The sequence below is a fragment of the Python bivittatus genome, unplaced genomic scaffold, assembly GCF_059951505.1.
Source record: "Python bivittatus isolate LINGU-HERP-01145 unplaced genomic scaffold, Pbiv_v1 ctg000570_np1212, whole genome shotgun sequence".
NCBI lineage: Eukaryota > Metazoa > Chordata > Lepidosauria > Squamata > Pythonidae > Python > Python bivittatus.
Window position 1 is genome coordinate 12,981,521 of NW_028277097.1, and position 21,608 is coordinate 13,003,128.

General features: G+C 38.3%; 1 protein-coding gene across 17 annotated transcripts in view; it reads left to right on the top strand.

The window, feature by feature from the left end:
• Positions 1 to 21,608, top strand: part of TCF4 (transcription factor 4) — a 356,514-nt gene that overhangs the window by 283,195 nt on the left and 51,711 nt on the right. For all 17 annotated transcript variants that reach the window (XR_015798233.1, XM_088152601.1, XM_088152603.1 and 14 more), the window contains one exon: positions 20,670 to 20,775. Coding sequence is in view for 16 of the 17 variants with exons in the window: in XM_088152601.1 (XP_088008727.1) it covers positions 20,670 to 20,775 (106 nt within the window). In the remaining variant the exon portion in view is untranslated. The remainder of the gene's footprint in view (positions 1 to 20,669; positions 20,776 to 21,608) is intronic.

The following is a 21,608-nucleotide window of genomic DNA, read 5'->3' on the forward strand; positions in this document are numbered from 1 at the left end:
GAACAAACTGGGTTTTTTTCTTGGCTTTATGGAACAGACTATATGGACCTTAGTTAAGTAACAAGTCCAATATTCATTAAGGAAAGGAAAGCAGGAAGTCAATCTTTGTACAAAAGCCTTTCCTTGTGACCATTCAGATATGATTTCAGGGGAGAAACAAGCCACAATGGACAACATGTATTTTGAAACTATGAAGCTACCCTCAGCTAAGGTCCTAGGCCCTAACTCAGGGCTTGAACGTGATCTTATCATCTCTATTCACTCTGGTGTTATGTCCTTGTTCCTAAATGAATATTTTAGGCTATATATCCCCCCAAAAGTTGCCATCACCTTCTGGAAGAATAAAGCAGTTACAAATGTTTCATTACCCAGCTCGGTAACATCTTCAGTGCAGCCAAGCTCAGAGAACCCCGAGGACTCCACAGTTCCACCCTGACCTACACATATTCGCTTCTATGTTACAGTAATATTTTCCTTCTCTTTCCACCATCCAATTGTCTCACAAATTCCATTTTTATGCAATAAAACTGATATTCAAAGAAATTATCCAAATAAGTAATACTGACCCAAACTCTGGTAATTTATGCCATAGATTCAAGTTGCAGTGTTACCTTTTATGTTTAGGTGAGAAGGATATAGGTAGAATTTCAGCACTAATATCTCAGTTTAGGGATGGTTTGTTCTACTTTGTCCTGCTAAAATGCTGTTTTATGTGCATTACCATTTATAAAATGCAATATTTGCAAAACATAGAATAAACTCAGCAGGAAGCTCCTGGAGGGTTATTTCACAGAAATGGATAAAAGCGAATGAATTAAGGATATTTTTTAAAAAAATATATATATATGCTCCATATTGTACTAGGTGTCAGTGACCGAATTTATCCTCAAGAAATGGTGGGCGTTCAGAGGAAGAGGAGAATAGAAAATAGTGTAGGCAGATGTCTGGTATCTTTTTTATTTGTATTTGTAAACAGAATACGAACATTGAAAAACAAAATCATTCTCAGAAAATCTGACTAGGAAGAATTCCACATAGCTGATATGAAAGGAAAGGAAAGCACATATCTTGCTTTATTTTGGTTTTGGTTTTTTCCTCCTGCTATTTCCTCTACCCTTTTTAAAAAATGCTAGCTTAAATGAAATTTAAATCAGAATTTGCATATGGCAGCCAACCCTACATTTCTGCCAAATTACACCTATGTTGTTTGTTGTGACGTTAATTCCTGTCTTCCGTCATTCTTCCTTTGCACTCCTTCCATTCTTCAAACACTGATGAAGTTCTGAGCCCCTCAAATTGAGTTGCACTGTTGCCAGAACCAGAATAGTTTAATGCTTTGTTTTTTCTTTAGAGACTTTGTTTTATGTCATGTTTGTTCTGCCCATTCTCTTGCTTACTCCTTTTCTGTACTTTGCATAATGCTGCTGACTCTGAAAAGAACAGCGATGGGAATGTATGTAAATACGTACCCTCTCCTATTTCTATGGTGACTTTCCTTCCTCATGCTTATGAGATCAAAACTAGATCTGAACCTACTTGTTTAGTTCCATTTAGGGTAGCAATATTTGTGAACTCTCTGTATTATACACACACACACACGTAGATACATATGCATGAAACTTGCTAGAGCTATGATCTAGCACTACATTTTCCCAAACCCTCAATTTTGGTCCAGCACAAGCTATAAATTTAGAGAAGAAAAAGTAATAAAGAGTCTAGCAATATTGCTTTGGAAACCACAGGTAGGAGTTTTTATCATCAAACTTTCCCCTCAGCCTTAAAAATGAAATCTGTACTCCATGTACTTCGAGTCTTTCTGCCCTGCATTTTAATATTTCTATGTGGGGAACTGTTATCCTCAGTCTGTCAGTATGTACGGGGGTGTGCATGGAGCAACATCGGGCTATTCTAGGATGTGCAGTAGAATTACTCTTTGTGAGATACCACTCTTAATCCTCTCCCCTGACACCCAGAAGTGAAATCTCAAACTTGGATATGGGCTCATCTTGACTGTAATGCATTTCACATGTGGCTCATTTTGAGCTGTTTGGTTTGCTTTGGCTAATGCACAAGATACAGCCCCATGCAGAGAAGGTAGAGCTAGCTCTAGGAATCTAGACTAGCGCTAAACTGGTTGAAAGATTATTTATAGCCTACAAGGTTGTTCAAAACATAACTTCCAGACATATCCATCAATATGTATTCTAACGATATTGTGGCCGTGACCCTGGGAGTCTAGCTCATACCTCAAAAGGCCAAGGACCAGGTTCTTTGAAGAGTTTACGGGCCCATTGTAGCTTACTTATGGATTGCCATAAAAGACTGAATGAAATTTTACATTTGTCTGTCCCATAAACAGTATGTTTGAGTTTTAATCATGTCATCAAATTGAAGCTTTGACTAAGTTAGATGTCCTTAGTAGTCTGAACACAAATTCCAGATACTGCTGCCTCTCTGTATTTTATACCCTCCCAATTAAGATCTTAATGGAAATTACAGTAGTTCAGTTGTAGGTAATCTAAAGAAACAACTCTGGCCCAGTTAATATATATTATATTAATTATTCTTACATTTTTAATAAGAAAATGGTTCTGGCTGTAGTTTATAATACTGCTGGAGAGTTAAAGCCTGTTGAAGATTGAATGGATCTATTACGTAGCAGGCAAAGGAGGCTTGTTTGCAGTTAATGATAGTATGGCACATGTGATACAATTCCCATTTTGTAATAATGCTGAGCAAGGATCCTTCATCTTTTTGGCTGGTGACCAGTTTTAAATATTTGAGAGCAATCTCACAAAATGGCACCATGATGACTACGACCAGTCACAAACACCAGTTCACCAAACTGATTAGCTTGCTTTCCACTAGCTTGGCAAGACGCTGTCTAACATTTCAGGGTTGTTGTTTTTTTTAATCTCTGAGCAGGTGGCATAACCCTTTATTATGGTTGGTTTTTTAGTAATATTTTTGGGGCATATGTGTAGCCATGAGTATTTCTTTAAATAAACATGAGATTTTAGATTTTGCTGCCACCACCTCCTCTTCCTCCTCCTCCTCATTTTAATTAAAGCAGTGTTGTCCAAACTTGGCCACTTTAAGATGAGTGGACTTCAACTCCCAGAATTCCCCAGCCAGCATGGGAACACTGAATTAAAGGAATTTTAAAATAAGGTAGAGCATAGATTTTGGCTGGTGTCAAAGTGTATCAGTGAGTGCAGTATGGAAGAACAAGGTGGTAAAGCCTATTTTGGCATTCCATACATGCTACTCCATGTCTCTTGGGTGTTTCCTTCTTAGATGTGGCCACAAGGAAAAGTACAGTGTAAAATACAAAATTCACAGATATCTTTGTGATCAGGGAATAGGTTCAGAACCAAGTTGAAACCGAATTAAAAGATGCCCACTATGCAACCTTCTGCTCCTACTATTCCTGATCATTTACCATACTGGTTAGAGCTGTGGAAAGCTGTAGAGGACTCGCTTTGGGAGCTCTCACTTTAAACTAAGGCTTCTTCAAACCAGTCAAGTTTAAACTGTGACAAAATGTAATGGGGAACTATAACTAGTTTAAAGGATTAAAATAGATCCTGCACAATTTCAGAAATACATTCTGGTGACTGTGATTTGGGGGTGGGGCAAAATAGCATATTAACAGAAGAAATGGGAAAACAAAAGAAAAAATGGATAGATGCTACACAGGTCCAATTTTTGTTATTACTGTAGTGGAATGAGCATTACTGCACAAGGATGACATCATGCTGTATTTAATTTTTTCTTTTTCTTTTTTTAATTTCGTTGACCTTTTTTTAACTTTGGGCGTTCACAAGATGTAGAATTTAGCTGTTCCATCTGGAAAATATTTTAAGTTGACTTGATCTGTGGAGTTAAGATATAATATACAGTGGGATAAGAAAAAAAATGAGACTGCTAATGCTTAGGGTATGTTTAGAATCCAGCTGTTGTTTGCATAGAAGTGAATGGTGATGGAATTGGGACTAATAGTGAGGGGTTGGTGGGTGGTGTGTTCTGAAACTCCACGTTTTACCTCGGAAGGAGCTGTAGTTTTAAAAACCAGCATTTTGAGGGTAGGACGTTCTCTGCCCATTTCTGCCTAATCACATTGATATTAAAATATATGAAAGCAAGGTGGCATCTTGATCTTTTTATCAAAGCAAGGAAAAATGGAAGTTTTGTTCACACCGTGCTTTGCCTTCCCTTCTAAGTAAACTTTTAACCATCTCTGTAAAGAGGTTTCCATAAAGATATTTTGAACAGCCTACCCATCCTTCTCATAAAGAACTCACTGTATTATTTCCGGAGAGCTAATTTTCAGAATGGAGAATGGTAAACTGGAAGGACAAATTGAAAAATAAATATTTTCCCTCTTCTCCCCCCCCCCCCACACACAAACACACGTTTTCCTTTCCTAGCACAAGGTCCTTGTAGAGAAAATATGTTGCAATTAGAAAACAGGGTGCGTACCGCACCAGCAAGCCTCACAGTCCTTGTGATCAACCTTACACCTGCATTCATTTTCTGCGGTGCTAAACAACCCTTTTCATTAACCTTCCGTGATCTTTAACCTCTTGTTCAAACCTCCAGGGTTTCCTCTTTGCCAGTGAGCCCTTTTTCTCTCGTTGACTTACAGGTGGTTACTATAGCTGTGTACACTTGTTTTCCATGCTGCACCATGCACTCAGCGTCTCAGCGGGACCTGCAATCTCATACCTCTCGTGGGGCAGGGGGAGGTTGCATGTGCTTTTCTGTTCCGTGGCTCATATGGTATCAATTACTATTTGATGGCAACGCCAGGCCCTAGGCCTTTAGCATGTTTGTCCTGTGAGAAAGATCTGGAAGAGCCGACATCTGGCTTTGATTGCTGCAATTGCAGGTTGATAGAATAAACGCAGGGTGAGCTGGGTGGGTTTTCCTTCCGGCCCTTTCCACTCTGGGCTGGTAATGTGCTTCGCTTGTGGTGCTGGTCTTTTCATCATCTTCCTCCCTCCCCTTCAACCAACTCCCGCCCCACATACCTCCGTTCTTCCCCTAAGTCCAAATCAACACCAGCAACATGTGGCCCAAATTAGGGATATGCATTTCTTTTTCTTTCTTTCTTTCTTTCTTTCTTTCTTTCTTTCTTTCTTTCTTTCTTTCTTTCTTTCTTTCTTTCTTTCTTTCTTTCTTTCTTTCTTTCTAAGGATCCGTCCAGGAAATGGTGAATCTGCTTCTAACACATAGCAAAATACAGACTGACTTTTCACTGCAATTCAGAGAAGTTTGTCCCTTGAAGAGCAAAATAGTGTTTTCAAGACCAAGTAGGAGGATAATAAAATAATATCTTTGCTTCCTTTTAGAAGGTTAGTGCTGGAGTTCATTCTACGCTGTCATTTGTTTAAGACTAGAGGATTCTTACGATTATTCGTGCTCAGCAGGGGAGGAATGCTAGGGAGGACCAGAGACTAACATAAAAGCAAGGGATTCGACAGGGGTGACACAACCTTTTGAATATTGCTGATGAATGATGCATTATGGTTGTGCTGTAAGCCATTTTTTTCCTTGTATTGCTGGAGCCAGAGATATAAAATCGCTGCCTACAATTTGATCTGTTTTCTAAAACTTTTCTGCAGGAAATTAGGAATTCAACTTAGCTGAAAATGTAGGCAGCATTCCTGTGCAAGTATTTCTTAATTGATTTCACTAGAAATTGCCCACGTGGGCAGAACGTTAGTATTACATTCCTTGAAGCTTGGTTTGAGTCTTCCTTTAAGTTGAGTAAGTTCACCGTTCCTTCCAGGTGTGTTAGGATTGCAACTTCTGGAATTCATAGTCAGTACAGCCAAAGGCTCAATATATCTGGAGGATATCTGGTTATCTCTAAGATGCCTAGTTGAGGAAGATTGCAGGAAATAAATCACAGCTTGTGATAAAAAAATCAGGGCATCAGATAAGAACAAACGCTTAGGAATGAGACACTTTTAATGGAAATATAAAATTAATATCACATGGTAATTTTTGAGCTCTTATGGTACCTTAAATCAGACAATAATTATCATGAAATGTGTGAAAGACTCCAACAGATATGTTGAACTTTAAAAGTCAATCCCAAAGTAGATGGATTTCATGCAAGTTCAAAATTCAGTTTGCACTTAAGAATTTTAATTCACCTTGTACAATACGTTTGAAAAAAGCAAGGAAGGAATTGGCATTGTTATATAAAAGATAAAATAAAGCATGTTTTAATAAAATGTTTGCAAAAATGCAAATTACCTATTTTATTCAGTGTTTGAATATTAAAGTTCAAACTGAACTCTAATATTCTGAAGTGGTCAAGGCAAGAAGGGTTAAGATTAAGAGTTATCAAAGAGATGTAAATAGCAATACAGCCAGCAAAAATCCAACATTTCATGAAAAAAGTAGTCTTTCATTAGGCTGATTTGCATATATATTGCATATCAATATTTTGTATATATTTATTTTCTTTCAAAGATTTATGAGTCAATATTCTCAGCAAGCCAGAATTAATTCTTCTGTGTATGTATTGATAGTGATAGAAATCCCTATTTCAGAAAAGGTATTCTGCCTTCCATGAGAGAGAAGGACTCATCTTAAAAGCCGACTGTCACCTGTGCAATTTAAAAAGCCCCCCATTAATAAATAATACATCGCTGTGTATTCTCACTGTTCCTAGGATTCCAGTCTGGCAGATATGTCTTTTTCTAGAGTATTAGTTTTCTCCAACCCGGTGCTCCCAGATGCCTGGGAACTTTTTGCCTCTAAGAACTAGATGCTGAAATAGACACCTAAAGGGGGGACCTGAAACCTTCCCTCAATTTCTTTCTTCTTTTCATTTTAGGATCTGCTAAGTCTCTGTCGTTTGGAGACAGCAAATTTTGGGATTCCATTGAACAGTTGCATACATTTCTTTTTTTCTTTTTCCTCAGTGGCTTCTTTTTATTTCAGTTTATGTTTCTGCTCACCCTCTGAAGTTCTCTGTTATACGATACAATACCGGTGTTGTGTTGAATCCTATATAAAAAAAAAAAACAATCGCAAAAGAGTTGTTTCACAGAACAGTATTCTTCTTCTGGCAGACTTGAAAATCATTATATTTGCCTTTCAGTTACAAATAATACGTGCTCTTTCTTGACATCTTTATTTTAAGACTTGCCTATATATTAGGTGGGAAGAGACTCCCTACTCTGTGGGCTTTGTTTTCATCTTTAGGTTTAAATAAACACATTTATTTAAACACATTTCAAAATTGCTGTTGTGTTTTACAGTTTATGTTTTATTTTTCTGCCTGGTAGTATGATTTCCAGTATATGTATGCCCAAAGGCTTGCTTTTTTCCTTATAATATCTTGCAGAATTGCCAGCCAGTTAGAGGGGAAAAGGGTTTAACTGGTTTGGTTTGATTTTTAACCTTCAGAACATTCGCCAAGAACTAAAAGGACTTATCAGACTTCTGCTTCCTTGCTGAATACAGTAGATCGGAGTGAAGATCTCTGGTCTGTGGCCAGGTTTTGCTGCAGATTCTTTTTATCTGGCCTGCTAAAATATATATGGAGAATCGTGCCTCCATCTCAAACCACCATTCCTTGGAGAATATCCAGATCTTCCTCTACAGCCAGTTTGCAGTTTGCATTAGCGTAGATCAGTGTTTCTCAACCTTAGCAACTTTAAGATATGTGGACTTCAACTCCCAGAACTCCCCAGCCAGCCATGGCTGGCTGGGGAGTTCTGGGAGTTGAAGTCCACATATCTTAAAGTTGCTAAGGTTGAGAAACATTGGCTAGATGAACAATGTCCACCTTGGCCAGGAGTTCTCAGCCTATGGCCCCAAGTTTGAATCCAATTCCTCAAACCCTGAAGTATATCCACCCCAGGCCACTAAAATTATTTCCAATAATAGTAAGTTCTATTCATTAATTCCATTTGAACATATTGAATTTTGTCTTGTCCACAACCACAACCATTTTGGAGAATATGCACATTATCTAAAAGCCCGTGTGACTCTTAGCCCCCTGTCTCCTTTAGTAGCCAGCATTGTTTGCTTCAAAAGCTACCAAGGAGTTCCATAAAATATCAATATCTAGAAAAAAAAATGACATCATATTCATTATTTGCCTGAGTAATTCTGACTTTAAATCAGAATTACTTCCATACATCCAATTCTGTTTTTGAACTCTTGCTGTTGTTACTGATGTTTTGTTATTTATCGTGGCAAGCGTCTCTTTGAGGGCTGAGCAGATGTTTCAGATCACTGCATGTTTGTTGAGGAATGCCTTACTCAGGTAAGTACAAGTGGAGTTGAATGCTGCAATTCTAGAAAAAAAATAGCTTGGAAATCATCTTAATTGAGCTCGAGAGTCTTCCTTCCTTCTGCGTATACGTGTGTAAAATTGCACTGCATAATTGCAAATCTGTACAATTTTTTTGAAGCCAGGGCCAAACTTTATTATTATTACTTATTTTATCAGGCTTCCAAGGTCTGCAGTGGGTAGATGATGAGGTTGTGAAAGTGAGCTGGCTGTGAAAGTGAGTTGGCTGATTTTTCTGGAGAGATTTGTGTTGGTTTGGGGAAGCATTGTTTATCTGTTTGCTTTCTTACTGGTATTGAGCTTTTCTTCTGAAAATGAGCAGAGAAATCTTGCCATGTTTTGGGACAATTTGAGTTTCAAGGATGTGGTTTTGGAGAGGTTTTGGAATCAAAACTAAGTGGCATGTCAGATGCAGGAAGCTTTGAGGTTACCATACTGCTTGTAAGTACGTATGTATATATTGGTCTCCATTTACTTCCTTCTGCTTTTATCGTGTTCATTGCACTCCTACATAAATGGATGAGAGAGAATCCTTCAAGACATCTTGTCCTTAAAAAAAAAGTTGGAAAGTTGACTAGTTCTGTTGTGCCCCCTCTACTTTGGAGACAAGAGACAGTGACTTTCCTGGAATAATCTTTTATTCAGGAAGACAGCCTGCCCATTTTCCTTTGTGGTTTTCCCCACCATGCTTACCATTTTGCCATGAACTGTCTATATATGGGTGGATCCACACAGAACAGTTGGTATAGGTCCAAGGGGAACATCAATCATAAAATTAAAAGCATTTCAGCTTTGCCCATAAATAGGAGATCTGTGTTGGTTACCTACAACTTGAACAACAGGGCAAAATAGTGAGACTGACAGGTACATCTTTTTGATGGATCGATCTTAGTTCATTGTCAGGTTATCAATTCATATCCTTCAAGTTAAAATGAAGGAAAGCAACGCTGTGTGCAACATCCAGATTCTCCTTTGCCCTGGAATAAAGTATATTTGCAGAACATATCGTCTCAGTATCCTGCAGCTGAGAGAGGTGGGGAGCAGGAAAGAGCCGGCCTCAGTCTGCTTTTCAGCACCAGATGAGGACCTGGCTGTTTACTCTAAGGTTTAGGATCCAGATCCAGAGCCTGGTTATATGCTTTTGGTGCTTTCAGTGCTCCTTTCTTAGTGCTCCTTCTTTACTATTTTGGTTTTTTACATTGTGTGTGTTTATTTATTTATTCAATTTATATGGCCTCCCATCTCAACAACAGAACAGAATTGAAGTAAATTAAAAATAATTACAAGCATTACAAAAACTAAAATACAAAGCAGCCAAGAAACATCAAACCCAAATCACTAATGCAACCAAGAAGCGGGTCCCTGCACACACTCAGGGCCCCAGGCCTGGGCACAGAACCAGGTCTTTAGGGCCTTACGAAAGGCCCGCAGGGTTGGGGCCATCCTGATCTCCGGAGGGAGAAAGTTCCATGAGATGGAACTATGGCAGAAAAGACACATCTTCTAGGCCCCGCCAACCGGCATTCTTTGGCCAACAGGACCCAAAGCATGCCCATCCTGCCTGTCCAGATTGGAAGGGTAGAAAGAACTGGGGAGAGACGGTCCCTCAACCTGGTCGCAAACCATGGAGGGCTTTAAAGGTGGCAACCAGCACCTTGAATTGTATCCAGAAGCACACTGGCAACCAGCTCACAGAGCAGTGGTGTGACATGCACAGTCAAATAACTGTGCTGCCACATTCTGCACCAGCTGAAGCTTCCGGATGCTCTTCAAGGACAGCTCCATGTAGAGCGCATTTCAGTAATCCAGGCGAGAGGCCACAAGGGCATGAGTGACAGTGAGCAGGGTCTCCCAGTCCAGGAACTGGCACAACTGCGCACAACCCAAAGGTGTGCAAAGGCCCTCCTAGCCATGACTGCTACCTGGAGCCACAAGTCCAGAAGGACCCCCAGATTGTGCACCAGGTCTGTCTGAGAGAGTGCCACCTCAAAACTGTCTTACACCCAGAATGTAAATGCTTAGGAATGAGAGAGGGAGAGATTTTCCTATTTGTCAAAAGGTCCTAAGACATTATTTTTATTCTTGTTTATATTTCAGATTGATTGATGTATTGACAGACTGTCACTCCTAAGGTCTTACTTGCTATTAATGAAGACACGAGGGCCTAGGTTTTATTCTCTAACTTGAGAGCTGAAGCCGCCGCTGCCACCGTCTCCTCCTCACTTTCTCAGAAAAAAGTCCCACTAAATTCAGTGAGACTTGCTTCTGTGTAGGTGGAGTTAAGTAAACATTCCTATGGTAAAGGATGCGTAACAACTTTTGCCATTGTTTCCTCAGTTTTAACCTTGGCAAAGTAGCTGCTTATAGACAGCTACTTTTCCCTGGAAGTCAATCCTCATTGAAGAATTGATTCCAATAAGACAAGAACAAAAATAGTTGCATGAGAAATGCAGCTAGGTACAATAATGCTTGCTTTCTACAACAAGAAAATATTGTTCCAAAGAGTAATTGGAACTCGTTCCTTCCCCCAGTGCAGAATACAAGAAAAGCAAAGGGAAAGTTGTTTTTTTTTTAATATCTCTATCTTAGGAGCAGCTTACAGGAGAATCCTTTCAGCATTTGTTCAAGCAGAACTACTTGCAAGCTGGCCAACTACTTCCAACATTTATTTATTTATTTAAAATAGTACATCCTTCAAAACAAAACTTTTTCAGAGTGGTTTTCACAACATCGTAAAATGAATATCTGCACGTTTAGATTAACTAGAGTAAGTTAAATTGAATTGATTTTTTAAAAGATTAAAAATACATAACATACAAATTGAACAATTAATCACACAAACAGCTGCAAGGAAAATACTATAGAAACTTCATTCATATTCAACAGTCTTTCTGTGTATCATTCTGTTTTATACTCCAGCTTTATACTTTTAATATAAAAACTGACTTCCATTCTGCCTTTTCCCTTCACTGCATGCCTGCTTTGCAGCCCTTCCATCTAGCGTTCTGAGCAGCTGAAATGTCCATAAACATTTTATCATCTCTCCTTTTAATATATGGCAACCACAATTATTATAGTCCCATAGCTTTGACAGTTTTGCACCCTATATTTATCCAAATTTTCTTTTTTTCTTTCTCTCAAGGCGGGACAGCCAGTTTATAAAACCACAGTTTCTTCATATCTGCATTTTGTAATTTAATTTGATTGTGGACTTTGCATAATACATGACCTAACAAACTTATTTTAATTTCACAAGTGGGTAACAGTAAAAACAGGATATTCAAATATATTTCCTGGATGTGTATGTACAAATCCAAATTATATACTCTATATTTAAGTGCCATTTTTGCTTGTACATTTTTGAGGTTGCAGTTTGTCTTGTTTTGAGGGAATTTCAAAACATGCTGTTAATTTTGCAATTACTGTGACCTGACAAATATGTTTCCACTAACCAGTAATCAAGGATTCATTAATTGTGCTGTATGATTGCTCATATTAATGAATATTTTGAGCTGATAGCCGAATTGGAATTTGCATTATGCTCATCTGAAAATATTCAAAACCATATTCTTGTTGAACTACTGTTTACAAAGTGAATTCTTTGAGGCATCGTTTCAAATGAATGCTAGCATATGGAAGTGAACAGGCAACAAAATTGCTGTAGGAATAGAGATTGGAGCTGGAATGTGCCAAGGTGTAAATATGTGAAATTATTTCTTTAGAAACCTTCATTCTGTTTGTTAAATAGGTCATGAAAGGGAATGCTTTAAACATTATTCTCTAAACAATGTATTTTTGTCAAAGGTGGTATAAAATAGTGTGACATACTCAACATCTGCATTCAGATGTAATGGTTACACCTAAGAACAAGGCTAACTTTTAGGATCGATCACATGGATGATCTTTCTATGCCTCGGAATGTTCTAGAAATAAACTGTGTTTTGGTAGGTCTAGAGAAGCACCTCCCACTGCATGCTCATAGGATTTACTTCTAAGCCTTTTGTCTGCTACTGTGATAGCATCTGGGGATCTGTGATAGCATCTGTATGTGTGTGCTGAGCATTTTTCATCTTGTCCAGAATTTGTTTTTTTGCTTTTTTTTTAATCTTGTTTTCCAAAAGACGGAGAGCTAATTTGACTTTGTGTTTAACCATTGTTCTTACTGGGCATCTTTTGGCATCTTATGGCCCTTAACCCTAAATAAATAAACCCTATTTATGTTTGAGGTAACAGTAAGCTTGCAACCTTCCATCCTTGTGTGAGGAACATATGGTAGACTCGTGTTATCATGGGCAAAGTTTCTTATGGCAGGTGCATTATAGTTGGCTTCAGTTGCTTCTGTGGAAGCAAGTTTTCTAGGAGATCAACCTAGCAGTCATAGTATAACAGAGAATTCCAGTCTATTAGACCTGAGTATTGAAAATTCATCTGAATTGAGCATTTAGGCTTAAAAGATATATATCCTCAGTATTTGACCCTCTTGCAGTTGAATCGTTATTGACCTTTCTTGTAACTGATGCTATATGTATTGGCTCCACCATGATGGCCATCAATGAAACAGCCTAGAGGAATAAAGCATACAGATAATGAGTTTTCCATCCTCTATAAGAAAAATAACTCATCTCAGAATAAAGGATGAGTTGCTAGACTGCTTTACATTATATGCATTGCTTGATTCCTCATTGGGCATTTTGATCAGTCATCCGTGCTATCATGAAAATCTTGAAATCTCCTTATCAGACATCTCTGCATTTAGTGTACTTGAAATATTCTTCATGAGGGTGGGAGGTGTCAGTTAACCCCATTCTCTGTAATCATAGAGATTTGGATTATAATCATCCCTGTGTCATCATTACTTTCTGTAAGATAAACAGTGATGGTCATCACCAAGACCTGATTCATTGGGGGCAGATTGTTCAAATAATATAGGAAACAGTTGTTCCTTGGTATGCTTGGCCTAATTCAAATGTATAAAATTGGTTTTCTGCGATCACAGCAACCTAAATGAAATGAAGGGCAGCTTTTACCATGCTAAAATCCAGGTATACTGCAGAGTTGAATTCTGTTTTGTTTTGTTTTTTCCTGCCTTTATATGGCAAAGAACTAGTCGCCCCCATTTTCTCAGGCTTATCTGTAATGGCCACCCACATAACATTTTCATACTGGACTTGTCTATTCCTAGACTTCCCTATTCCCACCTTTTAACTTCAACCCTGACAGTTTGTCAGGGAAGCTGCATGCCTCAGTAGCAAAATCTACAATTCTTTCAGGTTTAAGAATTACTGATCACTTCCCTCCCAAGTCTAAGTTCAGCATTCGTGGATCCTGCCCTACCGCCTTAATTACCGTTTAGTTTACCTCAGATGAAGATTATAAAACTTCTGAATGAAGAATCAAGAGCAATGGAAGTACCTTATCTCTTTACCCAGATCAAGCGGGGATCTCTCCATCTAAGCAGATTTTCAAAATGACAGAGGCTCTAGGTCAGGAAGAGAGATGTTCTGTCCTAGGAGATGATAATTCAGTGTTCCAAGTAATACAGTAAGATGATTCCAGACTACTTTCTATTCCATGCTCTTAACATTGTTTGAAGTAATCAAAAAATCATAGCAAATCCTGGCTTCCATGCGTCCTTCTATGAGAAGGCTGAATATCCTGTAAATTTGATCGTCATGGACATGGTGCAAAGAGAAAGTCCCCAAAGATTCATTTGGGCCGTTAGACCAGGATGGCAGAGGGCATACGTTGTATTCTACTAATACTTTGTCTATATAGCCAATTATCAATTTTGTATGGATCATTATCTGTTGTTTCGGTGGGATAAACAGGCATCTATGTTTATTGATTGATTAATTTTCTAGGTTCCCCAAACCCAGAACAACTCTGGGTAGCTTCACAACATATCAATCGGTTAGATCTTATTTATGTATTTCAATTTGATCAGATTGCCACCCATTTCTTTGGTTTGCTTTAAGAGATCATTTCTTCCAATTCAAGGTTGCTTCCTTTTAGTCTATCTGCTGTGCCCTCAGAATGCAGCAGTGGTAGTCCTCTGCAGAGTTTCATTCCAGTGTGCTCAAAACTCCTTGCTCATCTCACCTCATTTGACTACCTTGCTGTCCTCATATTCCTTGAGTGTTCCTACCAGCAGACAAAACTTCTAAGATCATTTCTAGAGTGTCCTGTAGCATCTCTCTCTCTCTCTCTCTCTCTCTCTCTCTCTCTCTCCCTCCCTCCATCCATCCATCCATCCATCCATCCACCCATCTCCCCCAGAAGGCAACTCTGGGCAGCTCACAATGAAAATCCAAAACAGTAAAAACAATGAAAATATAAATATCCATGTTAAATTAGCTAATAACAATACTATATAAAAAGACTATATGCAATTCAAGGTGAGGGGGTGGAGAAATATGGATCATCCCACCAGCCAATTCCAGCAGTGCAAGCCCCCATCAGGCCCCCAGGGCACCTGGCATAGCCATGTTTTCACACTTTTCCAGAAGGCCAGGAGAGTGGGGGTGGACCGCACCTCAGGTAGAAAGCTTTAGGTGATATAGCTGTAGTGGTGGCAGCTATACATATGTAGAACTAAAGGTAAAATCTTTCCCAAGGTGAGCTCAACTTGTGTTCTTATGAATACATACTAGTAGTTTTCTTGGAATAATTTGGATTGCTATTGCCTTCTTCTGGGATTGTATGGCCTATAGCCAGACTTAATGTCCCATCTAAGTATGAACCAGAATAGACTCTGTTTACCTTTCTGAGAAATCATCATTCCTCTCTAGTCTGCATTGGGCAGATCATACCCAGAGCATTATGTCCAGCTCTGAGAATTTCACTGATAAATTGAAATGTAGGAAAAGAAGCCTAGAAAGAAAAACCTGTGGGGAATAGTTGGAGGTGTTAGGTATGTTTAATTTGGAGGACAGAAGACTATGGGGAAACATGAAAGTTGTCTTCAGATATTTGAAGGGATGTCATATAGAAGATAGGGGCAGAATTGTTCAAAGTTGCTCCAGAAGACAAAGCAAAAACCAATGGGCTTATATTACAAGGAAAATAGTTTCAGCTGGACATCGGAAAATGTTTCCTAATGATAAGAACAGTTCACCAATGGAACAGACTGTATCCAGTATCTCTGCCACGATTATTCATTAGTGAATACCACACCTATTACCTGTTCATACAAATGTGAATAAGAAGGCAAGTTAATCCTTTTTGTGGTGTAAACAATCAAGCAGTTGAGTCAGTCATATTTCAGGGCCAAAGTAACCGTTATACAATCCTAGTAATTTGATCAAAGAGAAAAAGTGTATTAACCTGGTGTTTCGCTTTCTGCAAAAGTAAATACAGTTTCTAACAGATGGAGTTTATATTGGAGAAATTGTGTTAGAGAAAAAATTAAACTCTCTCCTCCCCATACCAGATTTTTCAGTATAATGAGCAGCCCTGTATGGGTACTTTGAAGTTAAAAGAAAATCCCTGTAGTTTTTCCACATCACATCTAGTGGTGCTTTCAGAGTTTTGTCCATAATACAAACAATCCTATAATTCAGTCTTGTTAAGATATACACAGATAGTCCTTGGATTACAACGGTAATTGGGACTGGAATTTCTGTCACTAAGCGATGTGGTTGTAAAGTGCAATGTCATGTGACCATATTGCTTAGCGACAGCAGTCCCAGTTACTGTCATAACCCCAGGACTGTGTGTGATCCCAATTGCATTCAAATCAGGAAAACATATAAGTGTAACCTCTAACTATAAATCCATAATATTAAACCTGATATTCTGGTTAATAGTCAGGAAATGGTAATGTAACATACTCAGATCATTTTGCTTTATAATATAGAAAAGAGTGCATAGCAATTTTTTCCCAATAAGCTATGGTTTTGTGGACTGAAATCATTCTGTCTGAACTAAATCATATTCTTTATGATGGACAGATGCTCCCAGGAAAGGATAGAATATTTCTAGATCTGCTTTTCGAGGTTGCAAACTGTTTCTCAAACTCTAATTATGAGAAACATCCAAGAAGTTGGGGAGAATTTTTTTACCGAAGTTATTTTCTTCCTATCCCAGAAGTACTGAATGTTTTCTTATGGGCAGTTAACTATTAGAACACAGACATTTATAATAACTTTTATTATTTCAGATTCCCATGATACCACATTTGAACAACAACTTCTACACATTATGCAAAATGATCAGGTATATTTTTGTCCAGTGCTTCTTTTTATTTCCACAAGGGTCATAAAACTTCACCATGTGCATATAGGGAAAAGTTTCATGTATTCTTCTCCCTCATGCAGTGTTTTACTATATTCAGGAAACTCTGAGAGAATATGAAAAACACAGAGACCTTCTGCCAATTGAAATGTTATATTCCAGATTTTTTTCCATTTCATTCTTCATAACATACCTCTCTGAGGGACAGTCCCCACAACTCTCTTACTGGATTCTGTTCAGTCTGGACTGCAACAACCCTTGTCCTCTGTTGCACCCCACAAAGAAGACTAAGATAGACAAACAGAAGTCCAGGACAAGTAGCTGCAAGGGAAGCATTTCATTGCTCAACACACCAGTATACTCTGTGGGTGTGTTTGTGTGTGTGTGTGTCTGTGTGTGTGTTTACCCATACTATCCCAAAATATAAAGCAAATGGACTAGAGGAAAGAGTCTTCATTGTTCTAATAGGTTGGGGAGGTGTGCACGTGTGCACGTGCACAATATTTTATGTTGAGAAATAGTGTTCAGATATCCAGTCCCTCATTCATTTGGAATGTGAAGTGATTGCTACTGCTTGCCACATCAATCCCTAAAGGGGCCATTAACCTAAATATGACTTTTCTTTGTTATTCTCCGGTGGAGTGCACTGAATGAGAAAGCAAACTTCCCAATTCCAGATGGCACAGCCTAGGACCAGACCAGAAAAAGCCCAGCCAGGTCTCTCTCAGAAGCTCTGGCTTCCTTTGTGCTCCTGTGGCTCTTGTGTACTTTAACTAGACCCTGAATTCACTCACATTTTCTCCTAGGTTAGTTTGCAAACCACAACTTAATTCAACTGGAAAAAAAAAAAAATGCAGCCCTGCAGTTGAGCCAGGTCTTTCCATCCAGATAAAAATGTCTTTTTGTTTGATGTGATTTTGAACTGGATCCAGAAAATGGGTTATAGAAATGGGATGGACTACAGGGTTACGCTGCTCTTTGCTCTTAGCATATGTGGATATATCTGTAAGTGGTTAATTATGATAGCAGCATTTCTGGTTCTTAAAAAAGCCTGAATTGTCCTTCGGGCTCATGCATATAATAAAATTGCTTAATAAATAATTAACAAAAACATAATGGGCAAAGCATTAAAAATGACATCACCACCTTCCATTCTCCCCCTGCCCCCTTTGGATTCTATGCATTTATTCTTTCTCTAAAGCACAATTATTTCAAACACTTCCCAAAAAGTGTTTTAACTTCTATATGATAATTATGCTCAGGTCTATAACAATACTTTCTATCCAAGCATTAAAATATTGTGAGAACATTTATGCAAGAGTATATACATTGAAGCAAGATGTCTTTATTAGATTTCAGTTAAAAATGTTCATTTTTTTTAGGATCTATCTCCTTGAATGTGGCATTTATCCTTTGAAACAAAATATTGTCCTATTTATAAGATTCATATTTGTATTCTTCTTTCCCTTTCTGGTGTAGTGGTGATTTTTTTTCTTTCATCCATTTCACTGTAACCTGTCAATGTCCAAATAAGATTGCTGCTAGTTTTGTGATCTGCTGCTTGCTTCAAAACGAGAATGTTTTGGTCTTCCTGACCATCTGGAATTGCAAGATCTTAAAAAAGAGAAAGATTAAATATTCAAATATCTGTATATATAAAGTCAACAAATGCAAAACAAAAAACAAAAATCCGTGAACACTAAAGTGTCCAGGCGCTTACATGAAATCAAAGTTTTTAAATAGAGAGAGAGAGTCTTCACCCCTGGAAAGAACTGTTAGAAAAATCTCTGCTTATTAGTAAACAAATGTTAAATAAATTAAGTTTTGGCATATTTACTAAGTTTACTGTACTCATAAATATGCTGAGTACTAAAAAAAGAGGTGCCCCCCACTCCCCAAATGCATGCACACTGCTTTGGTGGTCTTGTACTGATCTGGATTTTTACTAGTTATTTCAAGCTTCTCAAAAAAGAGCAGGTTTAGTATCCTGGGATATGTTTAGAACTTTCAGTGCTTTTGAGTCATGCTTTTGAAATTTAATTTCTAGTCTTGGGAACAAAGGAATGATTTTTTGCTTTCTTTCATTGTTCTGTTAGTGTTTGAACTCTACTTCCACATAATATAGCAATTTTTTTTTTTTTTTAAATCACATTCATGATATTGCAGTTCTTCCAGATACATATCTTGCAGAGCATTGACCGTCAGACACAACAGATATGATACTGTACAATGATTTTTTTTTTCCTTCCCAAGTTTAGAGACTCTGCTCCATATTGAATGTATTCCACATTTTGGTATCTGTGTTGCCTGGTATATATGTATCTCTCCTGTCTTCTCCTATTTTACTTATGGCTTGTTTCATTCATATTTTCTGCCAGAAATCCTCATCCTTGAGGTGATGAATTTATGAGTTGAAACCAAGGAAGTCTGAGCAGAGTTCTGCTTGTTCAATCATTTTTACTATTCTCTTTTCCCCATTTCAAATCTCTGGGAGGGAGGGAGGGAGGGAGGGAGGGAGGGATATCTGTCTGTCTGTCTGTCTGTCTGTCTGACAGTCAGTCAGTCAGTCAGTCAAAAAACAGTGTAGGAAAGAGTACAAAGTTATGCAATGACAAGGCATTTTTGGAGTAATACTGCATTTGCATTCTGCTATTAATATGGTTATAAGGACCAGCATGATTGTATGTCTTCCATATGAACATTTCTCTGTTCAAAACCACATAATCAAGAAGAAACATTCTGATCTTGCTTTCTCTTCTCTATAGCATAATAGTTATTCAATCATGTGTGATTCCATCCGCATTTGAAAATGTTACAGCCTAAATGCTAGTTAGTCATATTAGTCATAGAACTGTTTTGGTTTTTAAATGGAGTATGAGATATAGATGAATTTAAATTTCCAGGGCCAGTTAGATTGCATTTTAAGAATGGAAGAAGCTGTCTGTTGGATAGACACAGCCTAACCTAAGCACTTTCTTTATATATTTTTTTCAGACTACCATATTTCATTTTTGAGCAGGTGTTAGGGCATGCAGTAATATCAGACTTCAGAAAGTATGTCTTCTCTTTCACTGGATGATCATTTCCCTGAAGTCAGCAGCTTCATTGGCCTACAGAGCTTCAAGTCCCAAGAGAAGGCATATTCAGAAAACTGCTTCTACAGCTTTTTTCAGATTGGGTAGCAGAGGCAGTGAAGAATATTATAGAGGGATGAAAAACGTGTAACAGATCAAAAAATATATCACCAGCATTTTCTGCCCCCTTGCAACAATGAAAATAAGATTGAGCCAATAGGGCATTGGACCAGAGAGCGCCAGGAAGATTCAGTCCCATCCTCAGCCACAGAAGCTCACTGGGTGACTTGGCCCAAGCTACCTCTGAGGTTGCTTGTTGTTGGAGAAAATTGAAGGAGGCCATAAAGCAGGTTATTCATAAAGTTTAGAGATTCTCTGCTAACAGTTTGCTGATCCTTTCCATCTCAAATCTGATGTAAGTTCCATAGTTCCTACGGTCTCCCAAATATCTCTTGTGTTCCCATGAGGATCATGATCCCATCTATTTTTTCCCCCCAAAAAGGATTTCCTTAAGAAAATAACTGAATAAGAAGCTGGCATGCTACAAAAAAATTGTGAAGCTATAATATCTTATGTATTAGCACCAGAGCCTTTGACCTCCACAAAACTGCCATTTAGATGGCAGAAAACATCCTCAGATATAAGTTTACCTTCTGTTTTGTGAATATACCTTTGGATTTATATTGGATGGGAATACTAGAGCGGGCCTTCCAAGTATCTATTCCCAAGCTCTGAACTCATTGATAAGGGGAGCCAAGCATGATCCCTCAACAGAAAAGGTTTTCCCTGAGAAAATCTCAGTCATTTTAACATGAATTGTTTGCTAAAGTAGGTTTTAACTACAGTGGTGCTGTATGATTCTTTTTATTGGTGTATTGCTTTGTTTTTAATTGATGTTACTGTTGTTTCATTTAATTCTCCTTTTATCTCTAGCTTCTTTAAGCACTGGACAGGTTGGGTGTGCATATAACAAATAAGGAAATCCCGATTCTTGGAAGGATATTAAAGCATTTAACTTTTGGTCTTGTTCTCCCTCTCCATAGGTTTATGCCCCTTCTGCAAGCACTGCCGACTACAATCGGGACTCCCCCGGCTATCCATCCTCAAAACCAGCAGCCAGCACTTTTCCTAGTTCTTTCTTCATGCAAGGTAGGATGGCATCATTGAAGGCATTTTCTTATGCGTGCCCTTGAGGGTCAGTGGACTGGATGCTCAAAACCTGGGCTCCACAGAGTCCCCTGACAGATGGACAGTTCCAGGCAGCCTTGATTTCTCTTTGGAAGCTAGGGGTTATGTAGTAGCATGCCAGACACACAAAGGACAATCTGGACCACAAGAAACATTGCAAATTGAAATGGATCTTTTAATAAACATTTTGTACGGTCAGTTTTGCTCCCAAATATGAATTCACAATATGCAACATTGCTTACTTTGATGCCATTCCAAATGTTTATGGAAGCAAACATATTTGGTGGCAAAATAATAGTATTAGTGTCATTTTGAATTCATACACACAGGCTCCTACATAGTGAACATCCTTGTGATCTGATGCAAAAATAAATGTCTTGGCTCCTGGGGCAAAAGTGGAGCTCTCCCTTGCCCAGATCTTCATATTCGGTGGGAAAGATGGTGAGCAGAGAGAAAAATGTGTCCCTCCTTCCACCTGAAATTAAGGAGTTAGCCTACTACTGTAAAATCTGAAATGATAGTACATCTATTATTGTTTTTAAACTGGGGATATTCATGACAAAAATCCTGTATTCAAAACTGTTAACAGCAGTGGAGTGTAATAGTGCTCAGGAAGTAACAATACAGGAAGTTTAATGTTCTGTAGTGGAAATATTTGCAGCAAGATGTGACGTGCTGTAAGTCCCACTGTATTCAGTGGAGCTTGCTCTCCTTCTGTGTGGTTTGAATTACAACCTTGAAGTCCTGGTGTTGGATACACTCAAAAATATTTTGCATAAAAACAGCTTATTGAT